General features: G+C 46.7%; 1 protein-coding gene across 1 annotated transcript in view; it reads right to left on the minus strand.

The window, feature by feature from the left end:
* The window catches only part of LOC114663903 (acidic amino acid decarboxylase GADL1-like), a 94,171-nt gene that overhangs the window by 29,175 nt on the left and 39,727 nt on the right, over positions 1-25,269 (minus strand). Inside the window, exons 3-9 of the mRNA XM_028817847.2 lie at positions 23,958-24,084; positions 22,810-22,900; positions 21,891-22,000; positions 19,022-19,137; positions 15,644-15,723; positions 15,463-15,517; positions 7,094-7,210 (exon numbers count right to left, since the gene is read on the minus strand). Of these exons, the coding sequence (XP_028673680.1) occupies positions 7,094-7,210; positions 15,463-15,517; positions 15,644-15,723; positions 19,022-19,137; positions 21,891-22,000; positions 22,810-22,900; positions 23,958-24,084 (696 nt within the window). The remainder of the gene's footprint in view (positions 1-7,093; positions 7,211-15,462; positions 15,518-15,643; positions 15,724-19,021; positions 19,138-21,890; positions 22,001-22,809; positions 22,901-23,957; positions 24,085-25,269) is intronic.

The following is a 25,269-nucleotide window of genomic DNA, read 5'->3' on the forward strand; positions in this document are numbered from 1 at the left end:
ATTAGGCCCTAAGACCACTGGCTCTGAGAGCCCCGATGGGCAGACTTGTCAAATTTAGTGATTTCAGATTCAATCCATCCATCCATTATCCAACCCGCTGAATCCGAACACAGGGTCACGGGCGTCTGCTGGAGCCAATCCCAGCCAACACAGGGCACAAGGCAGGAACCAATCCTGGGCAGGGTGCCAACCCACCGCAGCAGATTCAATCTACAAGAAAATAAAGAAAGGACTCCGAAGACACTGAACAGAGAAACACAAATAACAAAGACCGGAGGATCACAAGAGAGTCGACAGTGCAGACGGCACAAACAAAGGGCGGGGGGCTTCAGAACAAGAAGGGATACAAACACAGATGACCAAGAGCGCAGGGGGGCACTTCAGTCAGGTGGCCCAAGGATGTCTACGTTTAAAGTGACTTGACGCCCAACGAGCTCAACTCGTGTATCACTCGGCTCCTGAATTAGGGCAAGTAGAGCAGGTGAGACAAGGGGTACAGTGGGTGTACTGAGGTGGGGCACCATCTGGGAAAGGGGGAAATCCTGCACTGTCGTGACACCAAGGGGGGGACTAAGCCACCACGTCAGCCATGTCACTGGAAATGAGACACGATGGCCGCCAATCAAAACAACAAACAAACAAGCTGTGTGGGGATGCCAGCTCCGGAGGGTCCGCTGCCACTACATCTGAACAGCATGATGGAGGACTGGGCCACACAGGAGGAGAACATGGAATCGCTCAAAGGCTGATCAAGGACGAGCATCAGTGGATGGTGGAGCCAACGGCAGGTCGGGGATTCAGACTTCACATTTTACTTTCTATGTAAAGAATTACGCACAAGAACTAAAAATGTCAGGTCTGAATACACAATGAGAGGGTCGGAAAATCGAGAGTCCACCTTATGAGAAGGATTTAGGGGTCACAGTGGACTATCGACTTCCAGTCAGTGTTCAGAAGCCATGAAGAAGGCTAACAGAATGTCAGGTTATATAGTGCCTTGACGTGTGCAGTACAAGTCACAGGAGGTGACGCTCAAGCTTTATAACACACTGGTGAGGCCTCATCTCGAGTACTGTGTGCAGGTTTGGTCTCCATAAAGACATAGCAGCACTAGAGAAGGTCCAGAGAAGAGCAACCAGGCTGATTCAGGGCTACAGGGGATGAGTGATGAGGAGTAAAAGAGCTGAGCCTTCACAGAGATGAAGAGCAGACCTGACTAAAGTGTATAAAATGATGAAGGGAATTAGTCCAGTGGATCGAGACGGTGACTTTAAAATGAGGTCCTCGAGAACACGGGGACACAGCTGGAATTCCACACAAACATTAGGAAGTTTTTCTTTCCACAAAGAACAATAAGACACTTGGAATAAGTGACCAAGTAGTGTGGTGGGCAGCAAGACTTGTGTGGTGGACTTGAAGAAACAAGTGGAGAGGACTGGCGAGCTTTGCTGGGCTGAATGGCCTGTCCTTGTCTCGAGTGTCCCAATGTCACCTTCTAATATCTAATACAGCCAGTGATGAAGCTCAAGATGACAAAGAGCTCCTCGTCTGTCCAGATCTTTTAAAGTGGGACATGATAGTTCCGCTCTGAGCAGAGTCCAGTACTTGTGGGGTCAGGGAAGAGGGAGCATCTGGGGTTAGGGTGTTCATTTTATGAACAGAGAAGGTCACTATGAGAAAAGATTCTACAACAACCTTCAAAACTTTGCAGAAATGATTAGAAGGGACTGCAGAGTTCGAGGCAGAGACATCAACACCCAGCTTGGGGAAAAACACAGGACTAGTGGAGCAGGGGGCATCAGCTGGTACAGATGTATGAAAACCGATAATCTAGTAGCAAGACAAAGCTTCATACAAATAAAAAGCTGGAACTAATGGAGGATCAGAAGAGACATTCCCTTCATGAGAATTGTAGATAACTGGAGCCGATTTCCAGATATCTGCAGCCTGAACTTTGAAGGCATCCAGCAGTGCCTGATCAGAAATACGTCTGGCCAGTTAGCGGGTTAAAACAGGCAATGGAGGAAGAAGAAGGGCTCTGCCACCTCATCAGCATCCAAAGCACTGACAGTCCGAGAGCTGAGAGAGACCCCCATCGTCCAGTGTGGGCTCCAAAGACCTCCAATCAAACGGTTTGAAGCACAAACACCCTGAGCTGCTCTTCAGGCTCCCACCACAGGACAAGTGAAGCCGTCTTCTGTGTTCTCCTGTTCCTGTGCCTCATTGTTTTATTAAATTCTTTTATTAACAACTATGCTCTGGATCTGAACTTCAGACACGGAAAGTTGGGGGTATGCAGAAAATAAGAGGGACGTGTCCACCATTTGCACACCTCGTCTCATATTCCTTCAGGCAGATGTGAGTTAACGTATTGGCGCTCCGCTCTTTTAAATTCTGGAGCGACTCTCCTTGGCCTGTGAGGTACGGGTTTGGCAGAAGGTCCTACCATCGACAGGTCCTCTCCGTCTCCCAAGGGTTATTTCCATTTTGGTCAGAGCTTAGAAAGGCAGCCTGCTAAACTGGGCACAAATGAGGTCAGGGAAATGTCAGCAAACACACATGGCGTGTATCCATTACACAGTCAGAGGGGGCACGCTGTCCTTGGTGCCAAATTGTATAAAAGATGACCACGAGAAAGTCACACCACGTGGTCGGTACTTCATCAGATCCTTCTGGGTGACAGAGGGCCTTAGAATTGGAGCTTTAGTCCCATTTTAATCCTGGAAAATTTGCAAAGCTGGACATAAACTGGGGAATCTGTTTAAAGGACAGTGGTGGCCAAAGGTTGGGAGAAGGAGCCCAGTGTTGGGTTTCACAGAGTCTGCTGCTTCAGTGTTTTGAGATCTTTCTGTCAGATGTCTCTCTGGTCCACTGAAGTAGAATGACAAGCAGCTCAGAAGGTTCAAAGGCTTTGATTGACAATGACATGAAGTTTCTGTGGCACAGAGTCAACATTTGCAGTGCTGCCCTTCTTTCTTTTTCAAGACCCCTGCAATTCGCCCTGGCAGGCTGTCTGTCAATCAACTTCTGGGCCCAATCCTGACTGATGGCAGCTGCCCATTCTTGCAGAATCAATTCTTGGAGTTTGTCAGAATTGGGGGGGTTTTGGTTTGTCCGCCCGCCTCTTGACCACAAGTTCTCAATGGCATTAAGGTCTGGGGAGTTTCCTGGCCATGGATCCCTAAATTTCAATGTTTTGTTCCCTGAGCCCCTTAGTTGTCACTTTTGCCTTATGACACATCATGTTGGTCACCAAATTGTTCTTGGATAGTTGGCAGAAGTTGCTCTCGGTTGATGTTCTGGTGCCATTCTTTATTCCTGGCTGTGTTCTTAGGCCCAATTGTGAGTGAGCCCTGCACTGCCTTGGCTGACATGAATGGTCTCGGGATGCCTTACTGTTGGCACAGTGACACAAGATTGATGGCAGTGCCACTCACCTTTTCTTTTTTCCAGATGCCCCAAACAATCAGAAAGGGGATTCATCAGAGACAATGACTTCCCCCGAGTCATCCAATCCCAGAATATCCGTCTGTCCCTGATGGCTTCTTTGCTGCCCTTCTTGACACCCACCAGGCCATCCTCCCAAAGTCTGTGCCTCATTCTGCCCTGGTGGTGCCCGCAGCTGAATCAACTTTACAAGACGCTCCTGGCACTTGCTGGACTCTTTTGGGCGCCCCGATGCCTTCTTCACCTCTCTGCTGTAACTCAATCAGTGTGACAGAGTGACCTCCAGCCTTGTCCCCATCGTCACTCTCACCCGTGGTCATCACTGAAGTCAGGTCAGCAGGTCCTGTGGTGGCAGGGCTGACATGCAGTGGTTTTTTTTGTCATTAAGTTCATTTTCATGGTAAAGAGGGACAATTCATTGCCGTTCCTCTGATCCTGCACTTCAGAACATTCTGGACTTTATTCAAATTGCCATCATAAACGCTGAGGCAGCAAAGTGTGTGGAACTTCAGATTTGTGTCATTCTCCACACTTTTGGCCACGACTGTAGAGTTTTGCTTCATGAAAGTATTAAAGTGCCCGTTAGCAGAAGTAGTACGGTGTATTGGGCAACATGGGTTGGCTGTAATGCCAGTTGGTGTGGAGGGTTCCTTACCTGGCCAGGTGGCCCTTTAAATGTAAGGATGTGGGTGGACGGTCATTATTGGTTAGTTGTACCGTCCCATTTTAATGGATGGATATGAGATGACTGGGTGGGCACATCCCTCTGGCGTACACCCATCTGGGCACCCGCCAGGCTGAATGGGAGTTGCAGTTCTGGTGGGCAGCCCTGTTGGGGTTCTTGGGTGCCACTTTGGGTGCTGCTGGAGGCATACACTTCTTTCACAGGGAGGTTCTGCCTGACCTGGAAGGACGTTGTGGATGTAATGTGGTGGCGCTGGAAGTACTCTGGGGTCCGGTGTAAGAGAAGCTGCTCTGCACAGGTACCCACTGCTCAGTCCTCTGGGTGCAGAGGAGAAGGGAAGAGTCTTACTGTCGAAACAGTGGGATACCTCAGGGTGTTTGGGGCAGGAAATCTTGTTATTGGAGTCTGAACAAGTTGTGTCTGGGGGTGCTGCAACGCCCCCCAGTGGTGGACAACTGTCACATGGAAGCAGAAAAACAGAAAAGTGGTTTACCTTGAGAGGGAGGCCATCCAAAATAAAACATCCATAGCATCTCCCTCAAGGCCAACCAAAAGGTGGTGGCGAGCTTATGAAGCCACAAGAAGAAGAACAAGAAGAAGCAGCTTTGTTTCAGGGGTCTCCAAAATGCAACATTTCATTGCCACTGTGTGCAGACATTCAGTACAGGAAAGAGCGACAGCAGAGCCAACTGGCAATAACCGAGACTCTACGTTTAATTCTTAAAGTTGACGTCGCCACTTGTAAAGACATACGTTATATTAAGAATATTAAGTGTCAAGACCTGCCAAAGGGTACAGAAAATCACAGGACTCTTCTAAAAGACCCCTGAAACTTCTCATCCCCACGGTATCAGTGTGCTCCCCACAAGGCCGTGGTCAAGTGGCGATTCTCGGACCCGGTCCTTCACACACACAAAGCCTTTCTTTCTGTACAGTCACAATGGGACTTAATCCTCTCTACTGTCTATCTCAATAATAAAATCAGTACCAGGGGGTCATCATCTGTGGAAGAATAATTTTAGGGTAACGTAGCATTCACCTTAAAGAAATAGCATAAAGGGTTAATAAAAGTGGCTAACCAATAAAGGTCAAGTGAACAACAAAATGTACACGGAAACAGAAGATTTGGTTTAGGAAAACTACTGAGATGGTCAAGTCAATAAAGAACGTACCAGAAGAAAACAAGACGAACAAAATGAACTGCAGGAGGACTAAGAAGTCAGCAGATGTCCTAAAAGCAACGAGGATGGACAACTGTGATCTGCACAGAAATGTCAAGGGTGGTGGCGCAAGTCAAAGGCATAAGAAGAACCAGAGTGTTAGGACAGAGTGGGTTGGATAACAACTGACTGACCGACTGACTGACTGACTGACTGACTGACTGACCGACTGACCAACTTTTATTTTTTTTAGAAATCATTTGGGTGTTGCAGATGTCACATGGGCTGGACAGCCATTCAGGCCGGGAAGGAAACAGAAAACAGACCCGTAAGGAAGAGACGGACGGACAGCCCCTGTAAAATAAGAGATATCGCTGGGGAGTTTTTATTCCCCCAGCACACTAGATGGCAGCAGTCCAGGATATCCACGCCCAGTGGGAAGCCAGCAGGGCATGCTGGGAGATGTAGTCTGGCAGGGGCTGGGGTCACAGGGTGCCACAAGAGGGCGTTGCAGGGAAACAAGCTCCCTATTGTGATGATGGACGTCCGTGTGATTGATTGGGCAGTCACCCTGGCACTGGAAGGAATGTAATAAAAGGGACGGCACTCCCTTATCCAGGCGAGACGGGGCTGGGTGGTAGAGGGGCAACACTTGACTGGAGGAGGGCAGTGCGGCGGGGAGAGACTTAGTGTAGAGAGTTTTGTGCTTGTTATTTATAATAAAAACCTTCCTTTATTTGCACCCAGGACTGTGCTTGCGTGTTGGTGTCGGGGTTTGGGCTGGCTGTCGCCCGGGTTTCCATCACAGTGTAAAGAGTACAATGGATGCACTGACTGAGAGCGTATGGGTTTCTAAAATGAACATCTGTTCTTTCTGCTCATTGTTCTGACCAGGCTGCTCTTCATGAATGCTCCCTCCACGCATCATGCCGAGGAGTGATTCAAAGATATCTCCGGCCTGGTCACGGATTTGTCCTGTTAGGGGACGTTTCTTTCTTTAATAAGATGTGAAGTTTCTATCACACATCCTGTGTTAGCCATCATGGATGTAGTGAGAAGTTTAATGGCCCGAGAGATTACAATAGGAAAGCTCGGGCCTCTTCTTCAGGCAGGACGCGTTATGACGAGTGACCAGTGACTCCATCTCGCCTGAAGAAGGGCCTGAGGTGCACGTTGTAATCTTTCTAGTTAGCCATGAAAGGGGCTTAACTTGGCCCAAGTCCCGAGACTCTGAACAATCCACCGAGCGACTTTTCGAATAACCAAATTGTGTCTTGCTATGTAAAGTCACTGGGCTTATGGGTAACTTCAGAACACAACAAGAGAGAAAAGAACGATACTAAAAGTGACCACGTTACAAGACGGTCTGAACGGAGACAAGCGTTCAGTGGCCAGAGACGAGGATTGTTGGCATCTCTCGGAGTGACAGACCCACATGGCATAGAGAAACTTCCTCAGACTTTGATGGACGGTCACCTTATCCACAGATCGTTGTTCTCCTCTCTTGCTAAATGAGTCTTAGCCTGGAGAGGTCTGTTCATGTTGCACATTTTCAAGGTCCTCCAATGCCGTGTGTGTCCATATAAACACCGAGAAGTCCAGTTTCTGTATTCCATGTCTGCCCGAGTTGCATATTGTAATCTGTTTAGTTTGCCAGTTAAAGGCGTCACTTTGCTTGACTCCCCACCACGTGAACACTTTAAATGGCGGTGCCTCTGTCGTCAAGTCCGCTTCTGTATTCGCTGTTACAGGCCACCTAAACTGTAATGAAAGCCCCAAATAGAAAGACACAAGAACTCACGTCGACATGGAGCCAGAGGTGGTGCTTCTTACAGACGTCCGCAATCTCCTGCAGCGGGTCAAAGGCTCCAAACACCGTTGTGCCAGCGGTAGCGCAGACCAGAAACGGCACGGCCCCCTACAACAAAACAGAACAGATGGGAGTGAGAGGGGGTCTCGTTAGGGCCACACACACACACACACACACACACACGTCACGGCTCTTCAGCACTTTACTACCAAACAGCAGTAAGGGGGTCAGTCCTGTGAAGTAAGACAAAGACCCCAAACTTTGGCACTTTGATTCTTTTTCGGTTCTTTTAACAAACAAATCCTTTGACTTCTAAAGTGACTGAAAGGAATGTCCGGGTTTGCAAAAGTCCAAAGAACGAAGCTGTGCAGAATGAAACAAGAGCAGTAGTGAAGAAATGACACTGCCTTAGCGAGACTGGCACGATAACTCACTTTTATTTCTAGAACTCACACGTACGCACCATTGCAGTCTGGGTTTCCACTGGTCCAAAGTGTGAAGCCGATCAGTTTCAAGACATCTTCATCCATCCATCCATCCATTTTCCAACCCGCTGAATCCGAACACAGGGTCACGGGGGTCCGCTGGAGCCAATCCCAGCCAACACAGGGCACAAGGCAGGAACCAATCCCGGGCAGGGTGCCAACCCACCGCAGGACACACACAAACACACCCACACACCAAGCACACACTAGGGCCAATTTAGAATCGCCAATCCACCTAACCTGCATGTCTTTGGACTGTGGGAGGAAACCGGAGCGCCCAGAGGAAACCCACGCAAACACGGGGAGAACATGCAAACTCCACGCAGGGAGGACCTGGGAAGCGAACCCAGGTCCCCAGGTCTCCGAACTGCGAGGCAGCAGCGCTACCCACTGCGCCACCGTGCCGCCCCTAGACATCTTCACTTCTTAATAATAATAATAATAATAATTCATTACATTTCTATAGCGCTTTTCTCAGTATTCAAAGCGCTATCCACACAGGGAGGAACCCACGATCTTCCACAGTCTCCTTACTGCAAAGCAGCAGCACCACCACTGCCACGCCACCTGCACCCATTGACTCAAAACGTCTTCCTTTAAGCACCGATCTCAATTTAGGAAAATCACACAACGCAGGAGACACGCAGTCTCCCCGTAGGCCTCAGTAAGCATTTGAGCAGATTCCACTGGCGGTTTGTTCAGTTTAACTAAACATGACTTTTAAACTTGGCATGATTCTGGCACACAAGGGGAAACACAACTGCATTAAAACTAAACAGTAGAGAGCTTGGACCTGTTTAAACCGTCATGGCAGGGGCTCATCATCAATTCTCACTGCTTTGTTTAGGAGATACAAACACAGTCTCATTATTTAATAGACAAACCTCGAATGCAGAACGTCTGTCGGCCGACGTTTGTACCCATCAGCACAGCTTATCAGGTTTACATGGCAGCATGTTGGCGTATCACAGGTTACTACTGTACAGCAGGAACACGAGAGACAGAGAAAACAGAAATAGGCAAAGCTCGCCCAGGGCACTAGAGGGCAGCAAACCCAACAGGTGCCCAGTAATAGAGAGGGGCAACCAGAAGAACAGACAAGAGGGTCCTGCTCGGCGGCCAGCAGCACATGGCAACTAGCTGAAAGAGCTTGGACTGACTGACCATTACAGGCCGAGATTAGACAGCATGGCAGAATGGCGTCTTTCTCGTGGGCAGCACGTGGTCCTCACGTGGAGAAGGGGGGGCGCCGCTTGTGGCTGTTAGGGAATGAGAAGCTGCATTGGAAATTCAACTCTTCAGCACAACCAGAGACTTAGGCCGTGGTCTCCAGAAAACAAACCAGCGTGAGGCTCAGTCAAAGCGAGTAACAAACTCTGGTCAGATATGGACCGCTGACATTCAAGACCTAAAAAGCAAAAAGTTAACGTATGACATTTTGAGAGTTCCGTTTAAAAAGTTCAGACATCAAAGAGGTCCTTGCTGACCGAGTGTGACGAGAACCGGCCACTCGGCCCTCTCCACAAGCTCGTCCACTCCAAATTAAACTCAAAGTGAGACGTGAAGGTCCCTAAACTCGTCGTCTCTACCACCACTTGACTTGCCAATTTATTTCATGTACTACAGAGAAAAACTTTCTATCATTTGGGTAAAATGGACCCTCATCAAGATTCCAACTGTGTCCATGTGCTCTTGTTGAACTCATTTCAAAGTGTTCTTCAGGAAAAAGTCCTATTAAATAACATCTGGGATCAGAAATGTCCTTCATAAACTTAACCCCACGTCACCTCTTTATCTTCACTGTATTAAACTTTAAAGGTTCGCATTCTTCCATTTTTCTCATAGTCCATAGCCTGGTCACTCTTTTCTGACCTTTCGCTAGCCCCTCTTTTATTATGGAGGACCCTAACGCCCCAGATGAGGCCTGACTAGTAAGTTCCACAAATGACATGTAATCTCCCCTGGCTTGGTGTAGAGAGTCCATGATGAATCCACAAGGGTCCTCTTCATAAGCTGTAGCTTCAGACCTCCCACTCATATCTAATATTTCTAATTCTCCACGTGTAATAATTCAAATGTCATGCAAGTAATCTGCCCAAGTCCTCCTGGGACCGTTTCACCGATTCGGCACTGTCTGCCCTTCCATCAGGTTTGGCATATTCTTATCAGGTCACCTGCTATATGGACGTTACATTAACAAGATCAGCGTCCCAAGCCCGGACCCCTGATAGGCACCACTAGCAATGTCACCTAATTCTGATAAAGTAAAGTAAATGCTGAATCTCAAAAAAAAACAAAATATAATGCTGCAAATATTGAGGAGCGAACCCTGCAGATTGGCAAAATGACAGAAATATTGAGGAACTTCAGCAAACTCCAAGAAACACATTAAAGTCAACGTGAAAGGAGAAAACGAAACTGCAGGGTGGCTGTAATGGCCGGGGCCGCGAGTTATGACGTCTTAATGAGGAGGCAATCCAAACAAGACAAAGAGCAGAGTATTCCTGGATAGATAACGTGTACCTGAACATTCATGAATTATACCCTGAGATCATTTCCAGCAAGATGAAGCAGGCTGGCACACGTCAGCTCGCAGCCTGGCACAAATGGGGTAATTTATTGGCAATCGGGTCATTTCAAAAGGGACTATGGCCACCTCATTCCCTGGGCCTGTCACCTCCGGAACTCTTCCTTTGTGGAGCGCAGAAAGGAAAAGTGTATAAAAGCCTCATACATGGGGACAATTTGCTGTGGGGTACAAAATCCGTACATTTTGTTCCATATTTTTGTTTTACTTTGCTCAAAACAACAACAGATGAACTGCATTCAGAGCACGTCAAGGCATATCCTCACTTTTAAAACAGCTGTTCAAACAAAGAAAGGAAAACATGCTGGTGCCTAAAGCTATCAATTAGTTTATAACCTGGGCATCTGGGACAACAAGTTGCTAAACTGGTTTACAGTCTGGGAAAGGAAGACATGGCAATACCGCAGAGAACATCAAAGAAGTTTTACTGTTTGGGAAAAAACGGAGAGTGAATTCATTCATCATATTGACAGCCGGCCAATCAGAATATCTAACAGTCACATCTTGCAAAACCCCCCAGTAGAATTTTAGAATAAATATGCTTTGTCTGAGGAGTGACATAGGAGAGAGGAAGAAGAAGAGACAAAGATGTCTGGAGAAGAGAACAGAGCGACATGTGGCCATTTCCATCTGATCATCAGAAAAGCACCTCATGAACAACTACGAGTGCTAAGATCACAAGCCGCCTGCGACGTTCATCCTGGTCATCTTTAGTTTTTCTAAAGACTATGTATATCCAGCCTTTACTACCAGTCCTATTTTCTATTATTCTTTGTTCTACTGGTATTATTATTATTCCTGTAATAAATACCGTGCTGCTTTTAACTTTCTATCCTTTGTCTTCATGTCTAGTGTGACTGAAGTAATAAGGTCGATTTCTTTGAGCACCTGGTGCAGCCGGAGGTTTGCCGTACGCTTTGTGCTGTCAGGTTTATTAAGGCTGAGGGTGAGAACTTCACCCAATAGTAGGGAACGGGACGTCAAGTGAGGCATTCTGGGCTGATAAATGGCTGATAGTCAAGGATGCTGAGTCTTTGTATGTTTAAATGTATTCTTGGAGACCCAAATTAATATTTAGGTCTGAGATATCACTAAAACTTCGTTATGTTGTTCGTATGTTGAAGTGCTGAGAGAGCGACAGGCTGTGTTATTCCTAAGGTACTCATGTGGTTTAAAGTGCCGGAGGTTAACTAGCAGTGTGTGTGTCATTCATGGGGCACTGCTGAGTTTAGGGTCTGAGTGTGTGTGCACATCTATGTATGTGTGTGTGTGTTAATGTTAAGGTGCGACCGTAAACCAACCCAATAACAAATCTGATGAGTCCACTCACCCCTTGGTAAAGGGTAACTAGAGGGGAACACCACGATAACACACAATTACAGCAGCGCCGTGTCGATATGCATTTGTGAGAAGAATGTGATTGGATCGTTTACTTATCTATCAAGGTATGCACTGGACTGGTTTCGTTTCTGTCGCTTCATTATTACGTGAGTAACACATCAGAACTCAGAGCCCTCCCTCAAGTTGTGAGTGATCATAATGACACAAAGGTGTTTAAATTGTCTCCAAGAGCTTCGGAAGCATCTGCCAACTATGCCAGATAATTATTGTGGTGAAAAAGTGATTTGAGCCATGAGGCAGCTGTTCTAACCACTGCGTCACCGTGCCTCAAACGACACAAGACACAGATGGAATGAAAATGCAACAAATGGCCACAAACTATAGTGTATATTATATATATATAGTGTATATACGTATCATTGAGCTCACAGAGTTGAAGTCTTGGGTGTCTGACGTCAACACAACCGGAAGGTCTTTTTATTTCCAGTGTCTGTGCGGACGCTTTGCACTTTTTTCTTTGATGAAGAAGACACAAACATCTTGTAAACAGAAATACACATTTCATTATTATCATTATTTCTTTCTTGGCAAGGAAAGAGCTTGTTTAAGGCTTGTTTTGGATCACAGCGGCAGCACATGGTTAATTGTGCATGCCAATCAGCTATGTGGCACTGTGCTGCCACTGCTTGTGTATCCAAGTTAGAGATCCCATGGCAGTACTCATAATGTTCTCAACAGGGTCAGATCACGTACCCTTCAAATGAAAACGCTGATACACTGATGGGGTCATGACATCACAAATGCCCAAAGCTGACTGGCACTGACCTTACAGCGCGCATGCATGAAAGTTCTGCACATGGCTGCTACAGCTCTGTGATGTTATGTTGGCCTTGCAAAGCATTATGGGGTGCTGGGAATAAAATATTTGTCTAAGCCAGAAAATATTCAGCAAACAAGATCAGCGGAGAATGGAGCACATTCCCTGCAAAATATGCGCTTGGCAAGCTGTGCAGATCAGGACTGGCTGCGAATCAGTCTCATTCATGACCTTCTGATAGACGGTCTTAGATCATCTGAAGTCGCACCACACAGACAGACAGGCTGGTGTCCAGTGCTTTGCTATCACAAGCAGGAATTCTAAAGGTTACTTGTTACAAAATTAAATCGTAGGCAGCACATACTTGCACACTTACCACAATGGAAAATAAGGAGAAAAATACTGCAATACTGTTAGGTGTGTTGGCTCATCTTAGTTTTAATTTTTCTTAAAATGGCACACATCAGCCACTTCTCACCTCCTTCAATCTTTACTTCTCTCTCCCACCTTTACAGGACTCGGTGCAAACTCTCCTCAGCCCAAATTACAATACAATAAATGCACACTCGTGGTTCTAGACCATGTGATGGACACAATGGATGGACTGGCGTCCTGACGGAGAAGGAGAGTGGTCCCCTAACTTAGCTGAGTGGCCATTATGGAAGGATGATGGCGAGCTTTGTTGGGCTGAATGGCCTGTTCTCTTCTAGATTGTTCTAATGATGTAGATGGATGTTCAGCTTGGGAGAGATGTCTCTCATTCACCTTCCAAGTCAGAAAGAAAACACAGTGGATGGACTTGGGGAGACAACCTGCCAAAAACAGTCAGTGCTCCAGTTTGGACGCCCACAGGGTGGCATGGGAGTCGTAGTTCAGAAGAGTGCCCTGTTAGGGTCCCTGGGAGCTGCTGGGAGAGGACTTGCCTGTTTAAGAGAGGTCCGGCCTGATCTAGAAGTGCTTCCCAGTTGCTGTGTCATGGCACTGGAGTTGCTCCCAGGCCCAGCACAAAAGAAGCCACTTCACTTTGGGAACTGGAGGGGAGCAGGTGGGCAAAGCTTGCCTGGAAGGATGGCAGGATTAAGGAAGAGAAGAAACAATTGTGCTGTTTTGAGTAGGAAGTCCTGAAACATCTCTTCCCATTCTCAAGAACCACTTGTTATGCCCCAGGGTGCCCACAGCTGGCATCTTTCACAAACCCTGGTCATCGATAGTCTTGTACAATGAGGTCTCAAACCAGCAGAGGTTCACGTAAACATGCATAGTGCAGTTTTATTCAAAAACGATCAAAACAAACCTCCAAGAGTGCAGAGCAGAAAGTCTGCAATAAATAACCAATTCATAAAAACAGAGTGAATGTTGAGGTTCAAATCCCAACATTGAAAAGCAATTAAAAATCACAACTGGAAACAGAGTGAGGATCAAACTTCACTTGCGCCACAGCACATCCTTCCAGTTTTTGTGCCTCTGCAGCTCAGCTCGGCTATAGAGGGCACCCTCTGGCAGGCACAGTCACCACCAACCAACCCTCCGTGTCCATGGGCAGGCAGCTCACGAGCCCTACATCCTTCTCCCACCATTGTTCCTGAGTGCCAAAGGGAACCTCACAGAGCGGACTGTCACCCCAACTCCAACTCGATCATCAGCAGGACCCACGCAGGGCCTTGTGCCAACCACCATGCCTCTTCTCTGCTGCACTGGCCCTGACACAATCCTGACTGCCAGCCATCTGGATCTCCCAACCAAATGAATCTTTTTGGAATTCTTTTTGTCCTTTAACACCTTGAGGGCCCTGGTGGTCCAGCTAACAACCCACCCGCCGAATGTCAAGCACTTCACAGCTGACCTGATCTGTCCTGCATGTAACAAACATTGGTGTCTCCTCTCTCGTCGAGCTCCACCGCTCCGTATACACAGGCACAGTCTGGACACGGGTTTTAGTATTTTGGTTCAATTCAATTATTTATCATTAAGACATCAGGATAAAATAAGAGGAAGAGGAACAGAAACGGTCTTGTCTGCAGTGCTTGAGGAGCTGTGCGTGTTCTGATGGTTTATTATGAGGGTGATGTGATGAACAGAATCTCGATAATTTAGATTGGGGCACTTTACTAAGCACATCATTATGTACTTTATTTTATTTATTGAATTAATTTTCATCAAGTGCATGGACTACAGATTTGTCACAGTGACGTGATTTAGGAAGGCAACCAATGGAGGCTCTGAGATGGACAGCCCTGGTCATAGTCATGTTGGAGGAAGTCATCAATGATTTATTTATTTATTTTATTATTATTGGACAGAATGAGACAACCAGTGAAGTGAAGAGCACAGCAGAGACCCCCCCGGCTTTGTGTGTTTTCAGCCCAGTGCACTTACTGGTTGAAGCCCACGCTGTGCAAGTGGCTTCAGCTACTGATCCTTTGTGGAAGCCATCGCCTTGGAGCCAGTGGTGATTATGGGGTGACAGGTGTGTCCTCCACAGTCAGAGTACAAGTGACAGCATGCAACCTCAGCAGCCAGCACTTCACAACCCAGGCAGATCACAGATACACAGGACCTGTCCAGCATCTGCCCCATGGAGACCAGCGGGCACAAGGAGGGGGACCACTCTCCAGTGCCAAGCTGTAACAGTGCAGCGGTAAGCTGGGTGAAGGGATGGAGCGGGTCACTGAGAGGGACCAAGTCTGATGGTGGACCACAGACGAGCTTCACGCACTCTCTGTTTTCTATCGGCCTGAAGACGAGGTGGCAGCGGCGGTGGCTGCTCAAGTGTCCTGCGTGTGTTCCTTTTGAGAAAGGCAAAGTGAAGAGGAGGTCAGTCTGGCACACGGCGCACCACGCTGACCTGATCAGGTGCCACTCAGTACACAGGCGGCAGATCACCTGCTGTACATTTGGATAAGAGGCCCATCGTGATGTTACTTGGGTCCACAGCCCAATGTTTCTCCCCGACTTTTGGACAATGCACACTTTACAAGGTGATAGCAGCACAGACTAAATAATACTAATGGTGACTTCTTCTCTACGTGGATGAGATGTCTAACTGAATGAGCGTTTGGTGTTCATCTCCTAAATGCTGGGTCATACGTGGCAACCTCAGCATCCCTCGTATTCCCTCTCTATCTCTCACCTCTTTCTTGGCTCGTTGGACTTGTTTCTCCAGCTCCTCAGGTATCATCTTACCTCTAAAGGACACAGATTTAAGACTTTTCAGTTACACACAATATTACACACAGGGAACAGAGCTGCATGATGTGCCAGAGGCTCAAGCACAACAGCGTATCGACCTGCTTTGACGGCCCCTCTCATACCTGTCATCCGATGAAACTGCATAAACATTTTTCATGCCTATTCCAAGGAAGGCAGCAGCTTTGCTTATTGAGTAGTGGCACTGGAAGAAAGAAAAATACAACATCACCATCAGAATCATATTACGTACCTCACACCAATTCAAAGAAATCACAGTTCCATTACAAAACAAGTTACAGGTACGGATGACACACCATCAAGGCAACCGTCGACTTGAACAACGAGAAACATCTAAATACACACGCAAGTCAACTCGTGCCTCACACAACAGATCACTCAGACGATGGGACTTCTGCAGCCCTGAATACTCTCATCTCTCTCATAGAAAGTGATTTCTTATTTTATAGGCTAGAATTCAGCAAAAAGACAACAGAAACATAAATCAGAGGAAAAACTCCAAGGTGTGACTGACTGAACGCTGGCTCTCTCTTCAGTGGCGCCAAGTCAGCTTCATCTGTAAAGCCGAACTGGGACAGCGAAGAGTTGTCTACCTCAATAAAACGCCAGGCCGCCAGAGCTGGTGCAGGACACCGAGACAGAGCCCTTCGCGAGGACGTTAACACGACGAGCTTTACAAACGGCTCAAAAAATGAAAGGAACGCTTGGGAAACGCGACACAAAAACTCAATAGTGACATGGAGTGAGATGGGGTGATGTGTGAGGAGGATCAACCAACAGAGGGACCCCCGAAAACCAAAGAGAACAAATGAGGTGGCAGGCAGGCGAGTCCACTTGGCCGAAACTCCAAACGGTGCTCAGTAGTTTGTATGCGCCGACCCCCCATGACTGACAATGAGATGACAGATGGCGTCCTGGGGATCTCCTCCCAGATCTGGACCAGGGCAGCACTGAGCTCCTGGGCAGGCTGAGGTGTCACATAGTGTCCTACCCAGAGGGGTCAGGCGAGTGAGGGTGGGGGGGAAGTTGCAGTCAATGGGATCAATTCCTTCACCCTCTTGTCACATGAGGCCAGGTGGGCATTGTCGTGCAACAGGAGGAACCAGCATTGGGTCTGACAATGGGTGCAAGGATTTCATCATCAAGGTGCCCACCGTTGTGAGGTCTGTGTGTCCCTCCATGGATATGCCTCCCCCCCAGACTGACCATCACTGACCCCCCCATCAGCCCAGTGATGCTGAACGATGTCACAGGCAGCAGAACATTCTCCACGACTTCTCCAGACCCTTTGACGTCTATCACATGTGCTCAGGGTGCCAGTTCTGGTATTCTATGGCAAATGCCATTCGAGCTCCACGGTGCCCACTAGAGGACATTGTCGGGCCCTCAGGCCACCCTCATGAAGTCTGTTTGGTTATCATTTGCTTATTTGATTTTAAGATATCTGTATGTTCACCCATTGTAGTTCTGGAGGAGGAGGTAGAAATAGCGACAGAATAGAAATACGTAGGACCTCACTGTACCTCGATAACTGGAATACTAATACCAAAAAAAAATCTCTAAATGCAACCAGCGCTTATATCAACTCAAACTATTTAAAGTAGACCAGGACCTCACGTTGTCCTTTTATCGCAGTCTGTCGTCACTTTCAGTTTCATTGTCAAAATGACAAACCAAAACTCAAAAAAGCTCCAGCAGATTACGAAGTATGGAGCTAAAGTTATTGAAGATGATGAAGATGATGTGACGTGTGTGTGTGTGTCAGAGGGCAATGTCAAAGAAACTGGAAATCACCTCCACTGAGGACAGACGTCCATTACATGTAGAAGTACACTCGAGTAAATCAGGAAGGAGAGTCGCTTTGAAAAGCCACACAAGTCGCTCCAGAAGTTCCCTTCTTCCTTGTGCCATACGACTTCTCAATAAGAAATATCAGAGATAATGATTAAGGTTTGGTTAAATATCCTGTTTTGGTGTCATTACGTGTTCTCTAACTGCCTTACCTTCACCTGTCTTGTTCTGTTTGTCTGTTTTATTTCATTCTGTCTGTTATCAGATACAACTGAGAAGGCACATTTCATGTTTTCTTGTGTAAGATGACTAAATAAAGAAACCTTAAACCTTCACACCAGTGGCCTGCCAGCCGGAGGTCATTTTGTAGGCTCTGCCAGTGCTCACCCTGTTCCTCCGGTGGGTCCTACTGACGGGTTAAGGACCTTCTATGGCCCCCCCTGTCCAGCCCTCCTACAGGAACTGCCTGCCTGTCTCCTGGAATCTCCTCCATGCCCTTGGGAGACACAGCAAACCTTCTGGTGGTACTGATGTGCCATCCTGGAGAAGTTGGACCACCTGTGCCAGCTCTGTAGGGTCCAGGTATGGCCCACCTCATGCTGCCAGTAGTGACACTGACCATAGACAAATGCAAAACGAGTGACAAAACAGATGAGGAGGGACAAATGTCAGTGGCCTCCCTCCAGCTGTTACTCCTGTTTTGGGGGTCATCTCCTTGTTGCCCCTCTAGAGGCCCTGAGACTGATGAACAAGCCCCTCTGCTCCTTGACATGTCACTGACTTGGTGCTATACTCTGTGTTCCTTTCATTTTTTAGAGCAGTGTATTTTGATGGTCTCTGCACATTTGTTAGGTGACCAGTTACAACGTAAAATGACCCTAACGGAAGTTACTAGAATGTATTTGATTTCGCCTTCATGCTGATGTGTCTACTCTTATTGTCTTCACATTAAACAAGGGCTTCAGATCTTTTTCCCACGTGTGGTCTGGTAGCTGTACGCCGTTATCAGCATTCCTGTCTAGAACAGGGAGGAGCGGCCATTGTGGTGTCCACGTGTAGAACTGCTCTCACTGTAAAGCCGCATTTCAGACTCTGCTCTGTAAGTAACTTTGTGGTGTTTCTGATTGATTGTTTAAATTATTATGATAACGTACAGCAGGCTTCTTTTGCCATATCTGTTTTACATGTTCATCAAAGGTCAGGTAGTCGAAGAATTTAAAAATACTTTGCTATGTGCCCACTGCGGGTATTTCCTCAGTAGCCCCGTGTGTCCGGACCCCTTGACTGGCACCTTCTCTCTCACATTTCCTTCTCAGACTCTGCTGTGATTTTCCTCTCCGACTGTCCGGTTTACGCTTCCCTTCCCTGATGGCGACTCTCGCTCAGTCGGCCTCCTTGTGTGTCTCACACTTGCACTTCGTCTTTCAGTAACGTCACCAAAACCAAACGGACCAATCAGAGCGCAGCCAGACTGGCCAGTGAGATTGAGGGACTGGACACACACACACAGACCTTACAGCTTTATTATCCGGCAGATGCACGGATTCCATTCTGTGAATTTTTCATAAACTTTGCTGTAAACGACTTTAAAAGAAAAATCTAAAAGGCTTTATGAAATGTTAATTCAGTTCACGGCTGACCCATGTACAGTACGTAAGGAATTTACTAGAACAACGACAAGTGTCACTCACCTCTTCTGAGGCAAACATAACCAGTCTTGGGAGCCCCGAGAGACCCTCATCTTTAATATTCGGACAGTGCTTGTACCGGGCCACGTTGACAGCATACATGTTGGAAACTGAGCCACCTGCAGAAATACACAAAAATCATCTCCAGTCCTCACGACCAGCACTGCTGTGCTTCACCATTTCATACGACACCTACAAGCCGAGCAACATGACAAACAATCGTCTGCTTGACATCCCCCTTGGATTATACAACCACTACGACCCCATCTTTGTTTGGAACACTAGAACTTCAATGTTCTACCACTACCATCCATTATCCAACCCATTATATCCTAACTACAGGGTCACAGGGGTCTGCTGGAGCCAATCCCAGCCAACACTGGGCGCAAGGCAGGAAACAAATCCCGGGCAGGGCGCCAGCCCACCGCAGTACTGGATTTAGGGAGACAAATGCCAGTGGCCCCCCAACAGCTCAGGTCAATGACGGTGACGTCTGCACATGCTCTGTAGGTTTACACCTGGTACTCTCCATTCTTTCTACAGGTGGAGTTAACTGTTAACACTAATTTGATCGAATGCCGGTGGATCAATGGAGGAGTCGCCACCTTTGTCGTCTGCTGTACTGGTTTAGGGCTTGGCACTTGGCCGTCCTGCTCCAAAATCAGCAGGTGTCAAGAAATAAAATACGGGGAGATCTGCTGCCTCGCTGCTCCAGTGACCCGGGTTCAACTGCTGCCCCTGGTTGATGTCTTTGTGAAGTCTGCGCTCGCACATGTGGGGCTTCACCTTCATCATCAGCAGAGTTTAGATTTCACTTTTACGGTCCAAGTGTGCCTCCTACGTTGGCGTGCATGTGTGTTCAAACGTGCCCAGTAACAGACGTCAATCCCAGCCATGAACTGTTTCTGCTTTCCATTCAGTGCTCTTCAGTTAAAACAGACGAGTACATCTGACTCTTCATCATCAGAGTCAGAACCCTGAAGTCAAACATCACACATACTGAGTTCACTGTAAAGGAAGAAGTAACAAATAATAATAATAATATAATAATAATAATAATAATAATGTGACTGCCACTTTCCTTTCTTCTTCTTTGCGTGGCTGCAGCACCAATTTGCACTTCACTGTGCCCCCCTAATTCTGCGGGTATGTACCCATTGCCAATGCTGTCATGTGCCTTCTTTAATTAACAACCTCACGTCCACGAAGTGCTTACACTCCCATTAACAGGAACACGCGGACCTCCGTCAGCTTCTACACTTGCGTCCCCCCCACCAGCCGCCATTCTGTCAAAAGGTGCAGCACCAGTGGAGGAGCAGCCGCTCCAAAGAGCTCACATCCACACGCCGTTACGTCACTTACCGTAGATACTCGTGTATAAGTCGGGTCTCGAAACCCAAAAAAATCGATCGTAAAATCAGACCCCGACTTATACGCCCGTTTAAAAATGTGACCCTTAACTTCGCCTTCTTGCCTCCTCCAATCTCGCTCATCAGTTTCTCAGACTTTTATTGCAGCAGCACAGTTACCAATTTCTTTCTCCACTTTTAATTTAAAACCAGCTTGATATTTTCCTCTGAGATAGATAAGGGACGCTCTTACGATAAATAAAGGTGTACGAGGGGGTGAGATACACAAATCAGTGCAAACGTGCGGGTATTAAATACCACAGAAGAGAAAGGCCGTGTGCTCCGTGGTGATTCTCTCAGGCGGGCAGGCGTTGGCATATCATAATCTCTTGGACCAATAGCGGGAGTTTTCCACATTCGATTTTATAAAATCCCGGAGAGTATACGGTCAAATCAAGTCCCGACTTATCCACGAGAGAACTTGAATGTGAGTGGGTACGGTAACCGCCACTCATACACGGTAGCCAATCACATGGTGGTCTCCATTCATTGGTCTGGCGCTGCGTTACACTCGCTAGTCACAGAGACAAACCTCAACTCAAATAGTGCCAAGTAGGTGTCCCGATAAAGAACTCCTCATATTTGGAAAAATGAAGAAACAGTAAAGGGCCGCCAGTACAAAAATATTTAAAATGTGGAACAGGTTCCACGTTTAATATTTAACAAGTAAAGCACAAAGACTTCAAAGTTTTCTTTGCATTTCCTCATAAAGATTTTGAAATGTTGATTATCTCTTTTTTGTTAAACCCAACAAGTGGCATCACCAGCACCGGGCACAAGCTAATGAGGCGAGTTCTACTTTTAGATTCGGATTTCATGTTTTGGTTTGTCAGTCACCTTCAGAAATAAGAAAACAAAAAAACCCAACTGGCTATTTGATAACAATAATTCTTTACATTTATATAGCGCCTTTCTCACTACTCAAAGTGCTCTCCGCACAGGGAGGACCTGGGAAGTGAACCCACAGTCTCTCTCACAGCACCACCACTGCAATGCCACCTGTGAGGACTTTATCTGATTCCAAATTAAATCCTTTTTCTTCACTCAAGACTTTTGATATTCTTGTGTTGTCAGACGTGTGCACATGGGGGGCAGCCAGAGGGCACAAATAAGAGTAGCAGTACCACGCCAGACCAGGGGGGGGCGAGCTGCACTAACTTTCTCTCTCCGTCCTCTGCAGACCATCCTTGGCAAATCCCACCAGGTGTCGGTGCCACTGATGACGTCACGTCCGGCCCCGGCACTCCAGATGACGTCACTTCCGGCCCCGGCCTTTAAAGCCGGCATTTTCCCCAAACTGAAGTCACCCCTGTTTTGGACGCTGTACAATTCCCAATGCCCACTGCCTCTTATTGTCACCGTGTGCTGCTGATCTAGTAAATACGCGCCATTGAGATGTAAAAACAAACCTTCACAGAATGAAACTCAAAATGAAAGTGACCATAGAAAAGTGAAGTGCTAACCAGGACAAAAGATGCCATCTCCTCCTTTCTCCCAGCCAACATATTCCATCATCTTCTTTAAAACGACTTCTTCAATCAGCAGAAACACGGGCGACACTTCATAGGTGTATCTGAGGTGAAGAACAAGAAAATCAATTCAGTGAACAAAAATAATAACGTTTAGGAATAAACAGAGTGGAGTGTCCTGTGCTGCACTCGCTGAATACTTCATATCTGAATGTATGGAAGCCTCTGATCTTCGTCTCCTGTATTCGAGAAAGGAAAACGAATGGAAAATACGGGAAGGCCAGGTTGGAAAACATCGCTTTTGCAGATAAGTGAAGTGGTCTGCATACAACTTGAAATAACTTTACAGATACTGTACAGAAAGTGGAAGAGTGAAATGAATTACTAAGCAAGAAGCCAAAGTCAAAGTGACGCTCACTGGAGCAGGCAGGCGTTGAGAACGGACAAGCAGCACAATCAACGTGAGCTCACATCTCAACATCTCAGAAGTCTCAACTCCAATTACTTTCAGTCACAACAATTAACCAATCAGAACACCAGAAACTGAATTCAAATGTGTTGTGACATAAGGGGGGGGGCATTTGAAAATAAATTATTAGTGAATGGAGAAGATTGCTCAGATTTCTGAATCAAGCACTTGACTATAGTGATGTACTGCCCATAAGAAAAGGCAGGAATTCGTACGCCGCCAGAACCTTTAAAGTTGAAATCAGAAACAAGAAATGAGCGCCAATACGAGATAAACTGTGCGTGCCAAGGACTTCTGAAAGTGAACCACACAGTTCCTGGACTTGGGCTCCACTTGAAGGGCGCTAGGCGGTAAGCCCCTCAGCGTGCCCAGGGTACTGCACAGCTGGTCCTGCTGACTTACAAACACAGAAATGACACCCAACGGAATTCACAAAATGCTTACACGCTGGGATTGAGGGCTTCTGTAATGAAACGAGCGACCAGGGAGTAATGATCCAGTCCAGCATATAACTGGTTAAAGAAGCGCGGGTGACCTGTGGTGACAAATAAAAAGAAAAGAACGCATTAGTGACAGAAAATGATAAAGACACTTTGAAAATGAACACTAGTGAGACAGACGTCAAGTTGATTGGCTAACTGAAGAGATCACAAGGTGGTGTCGCCTGTGATGTAAGCGCAGAGCACACTGGTGTCACGTCACTACTCCTCGACATCCCTCTGTGTTTGTGACACTTTACTTTCCTCTCCACCTGCATGGCTCCTGCTTCTGGACTTTTATTTTTCTTTTTGCCAATTGTGCCGTCCCTCTTGTACTACGGAGGTCTTTCTGCACCATCACAAGTTGTCACTTCAGCTCCTCCAACCTCCACCTGCGTCACTTTAAAAGCCACCTTAGCAGACGCGTGTCTGGGAGCTCCAACAGACGCTTGTGCTTTGCTTTGCTCTAAATAACGGCAGCCTAGTCAGTCACCGCTCTGCGGACTTGACTTCTGTTCACTTTCTGAAGGCCACATTTATAAACCCAATGGTGTCTGATAAGACCACATTAGGAATGGCCTTTATTTTTTGAATTCCATCACAAGTACTTGCTGTATTGGCACATTGGCACTGAGGCACATTTAGGTTTCTGGTCGGTTTTCAGTCACGCGTCTCAGAAGAAACAGAAGAATCAAAGAAAAAAGTTTAAGATGAAATTGGATTTAAGTAAGCAGCATTTAACTGTTGGTGTGTTCTTAAATGCCCTTTGGTCCCCATGAAAACTAAGGGCTAAATAATAAATGTGTACACCAATGTTATATACTGTACACGCAGCACACAAGTCAGTCTCTGATGTACGTTAATAACTTACTGTACTGTACAGAACAGAACACCGAGGGCGGTGTCACTTACAGCAGAAACTCTTCTGACTTACAGATGGAAAAGAAAAAACTAACAAAAAGAGCTGCCATCTTACAAGAGTGACGGGACTCCGAGGCGGACCCCTGCTAAAGGACACACACACACACTGTCGTCATTAAGTGACAAGTAGGAATGGCAGCAATGCCCACAGATGTACCGAGGCAGCCAGAGACAAGCCTCTTAAACACAAACCTGTCTTGACGCTGTACTTGATGACATCCTGGCAGCGCTGCAGGATCTGCTGGTGACTTTCACCTTCCTCCCTCAGCTCCAGGTCCAGAAGCTGCTTCAGGGCATCAGGGGGCTGCCACTCACACACCTAACACAGGAAAGAAAGGAAGGAACGACTCAGCAGGGCATCACTGGCAAAGTCAAACTTGGGCAATCCTGCAGCACAGACACAGCAAGTGACAAGTGACAAGTGACACCTGCTGTACGTCTCACTGGGCCAAGAAAATCAGTGAAGCAGACAAACACACTGAGGGAGTCATCACCCGACTTTACTGAACCTTTTAACAGCCACACAGTGTCCAAAACATGCAAACGGCTACCGTCTTTCTTCAAGGACTGCTTATTCATATATACACTGTAGATATATTTACATATATATATATATATCTCATATATAAATGTCTACACGTCAAAGTGTGTCTGTCTGTCTGTCTGTCCAGCCCAGAAGTGCGAGGCTACAGCATGAAGCTCAAAGAGCCGGCAAGGTGGCCCCAAGTTGACAAGTCGGAAGAAGAACGAAGGACGAGGCTACAGCATGAAGCTGAAAGAAAGAGACTCCATCGCCAAAGTAAAACTGCCGAGGAAAGACAAACGAGAGAGAAACTCACTTAGCCGCTGACAGACAAGGGAGGTGAGCACAGCGGCAAAATGAAACGGCCGACTCTGCAGCGCAAGTTTTTTGTGACGACAGTTTCTTGGAGCCCTGGCTTTTTTCAGCATGCAAGTGAAGCCAGCAGAGGGGCATCTCCTCGTATGTATCTACACCTTCATATACTGTATATACTGTATACACTGTACATATATATAGCAAGGTGTACTGTAACCCAAATCATGTACAATTCTTTTAACATTTAAAAGTCCTTCACTATGAAGCAATTTTTGTTCTTATTAATGTCTTGGTATGCGTCGTTTAATCCTGTAGGATTGGCTCAGGTAAGTAAAACTGGGAATCAGCACCACTGATCTGGCCTTGGGATTAATAAAGTATCTATCTATCTATCTATCTATCTATCTATCTATCTATCTATCTATCTATCTATCTATCTATCTATCTATCTATCTATCATATAGTGCCTTTCACTCTATCTATCTATCTATCTATCTATCTATCTATCTATCTATCTATCTATCTATCATATAGTGCCTTTCACTCTATCTATCTATCTATCTATCTATCTATCTATCTATCTATCTATCATATAGTGCCTTTCACTCTATCTATCTATCTATCTATCTATCATATAGTGCCTTTCACTCTATCTATCTATCTATC

The sequence above is a fragment of the Erpetoichthys calabaricus genome, chromosome 13 (genome assembly GCF_900747795.2).
Source record: "Erpetoichthys calabaricus chromosome 13, fErpCal1.3, whole genome shotgun sequence".
NCBI lineage: Eukaryota > Metazoa > Chordata > Cladistia > Polypteriformes > Polypteridae > Erpetoichthys > Erpetoichthys calabaricus.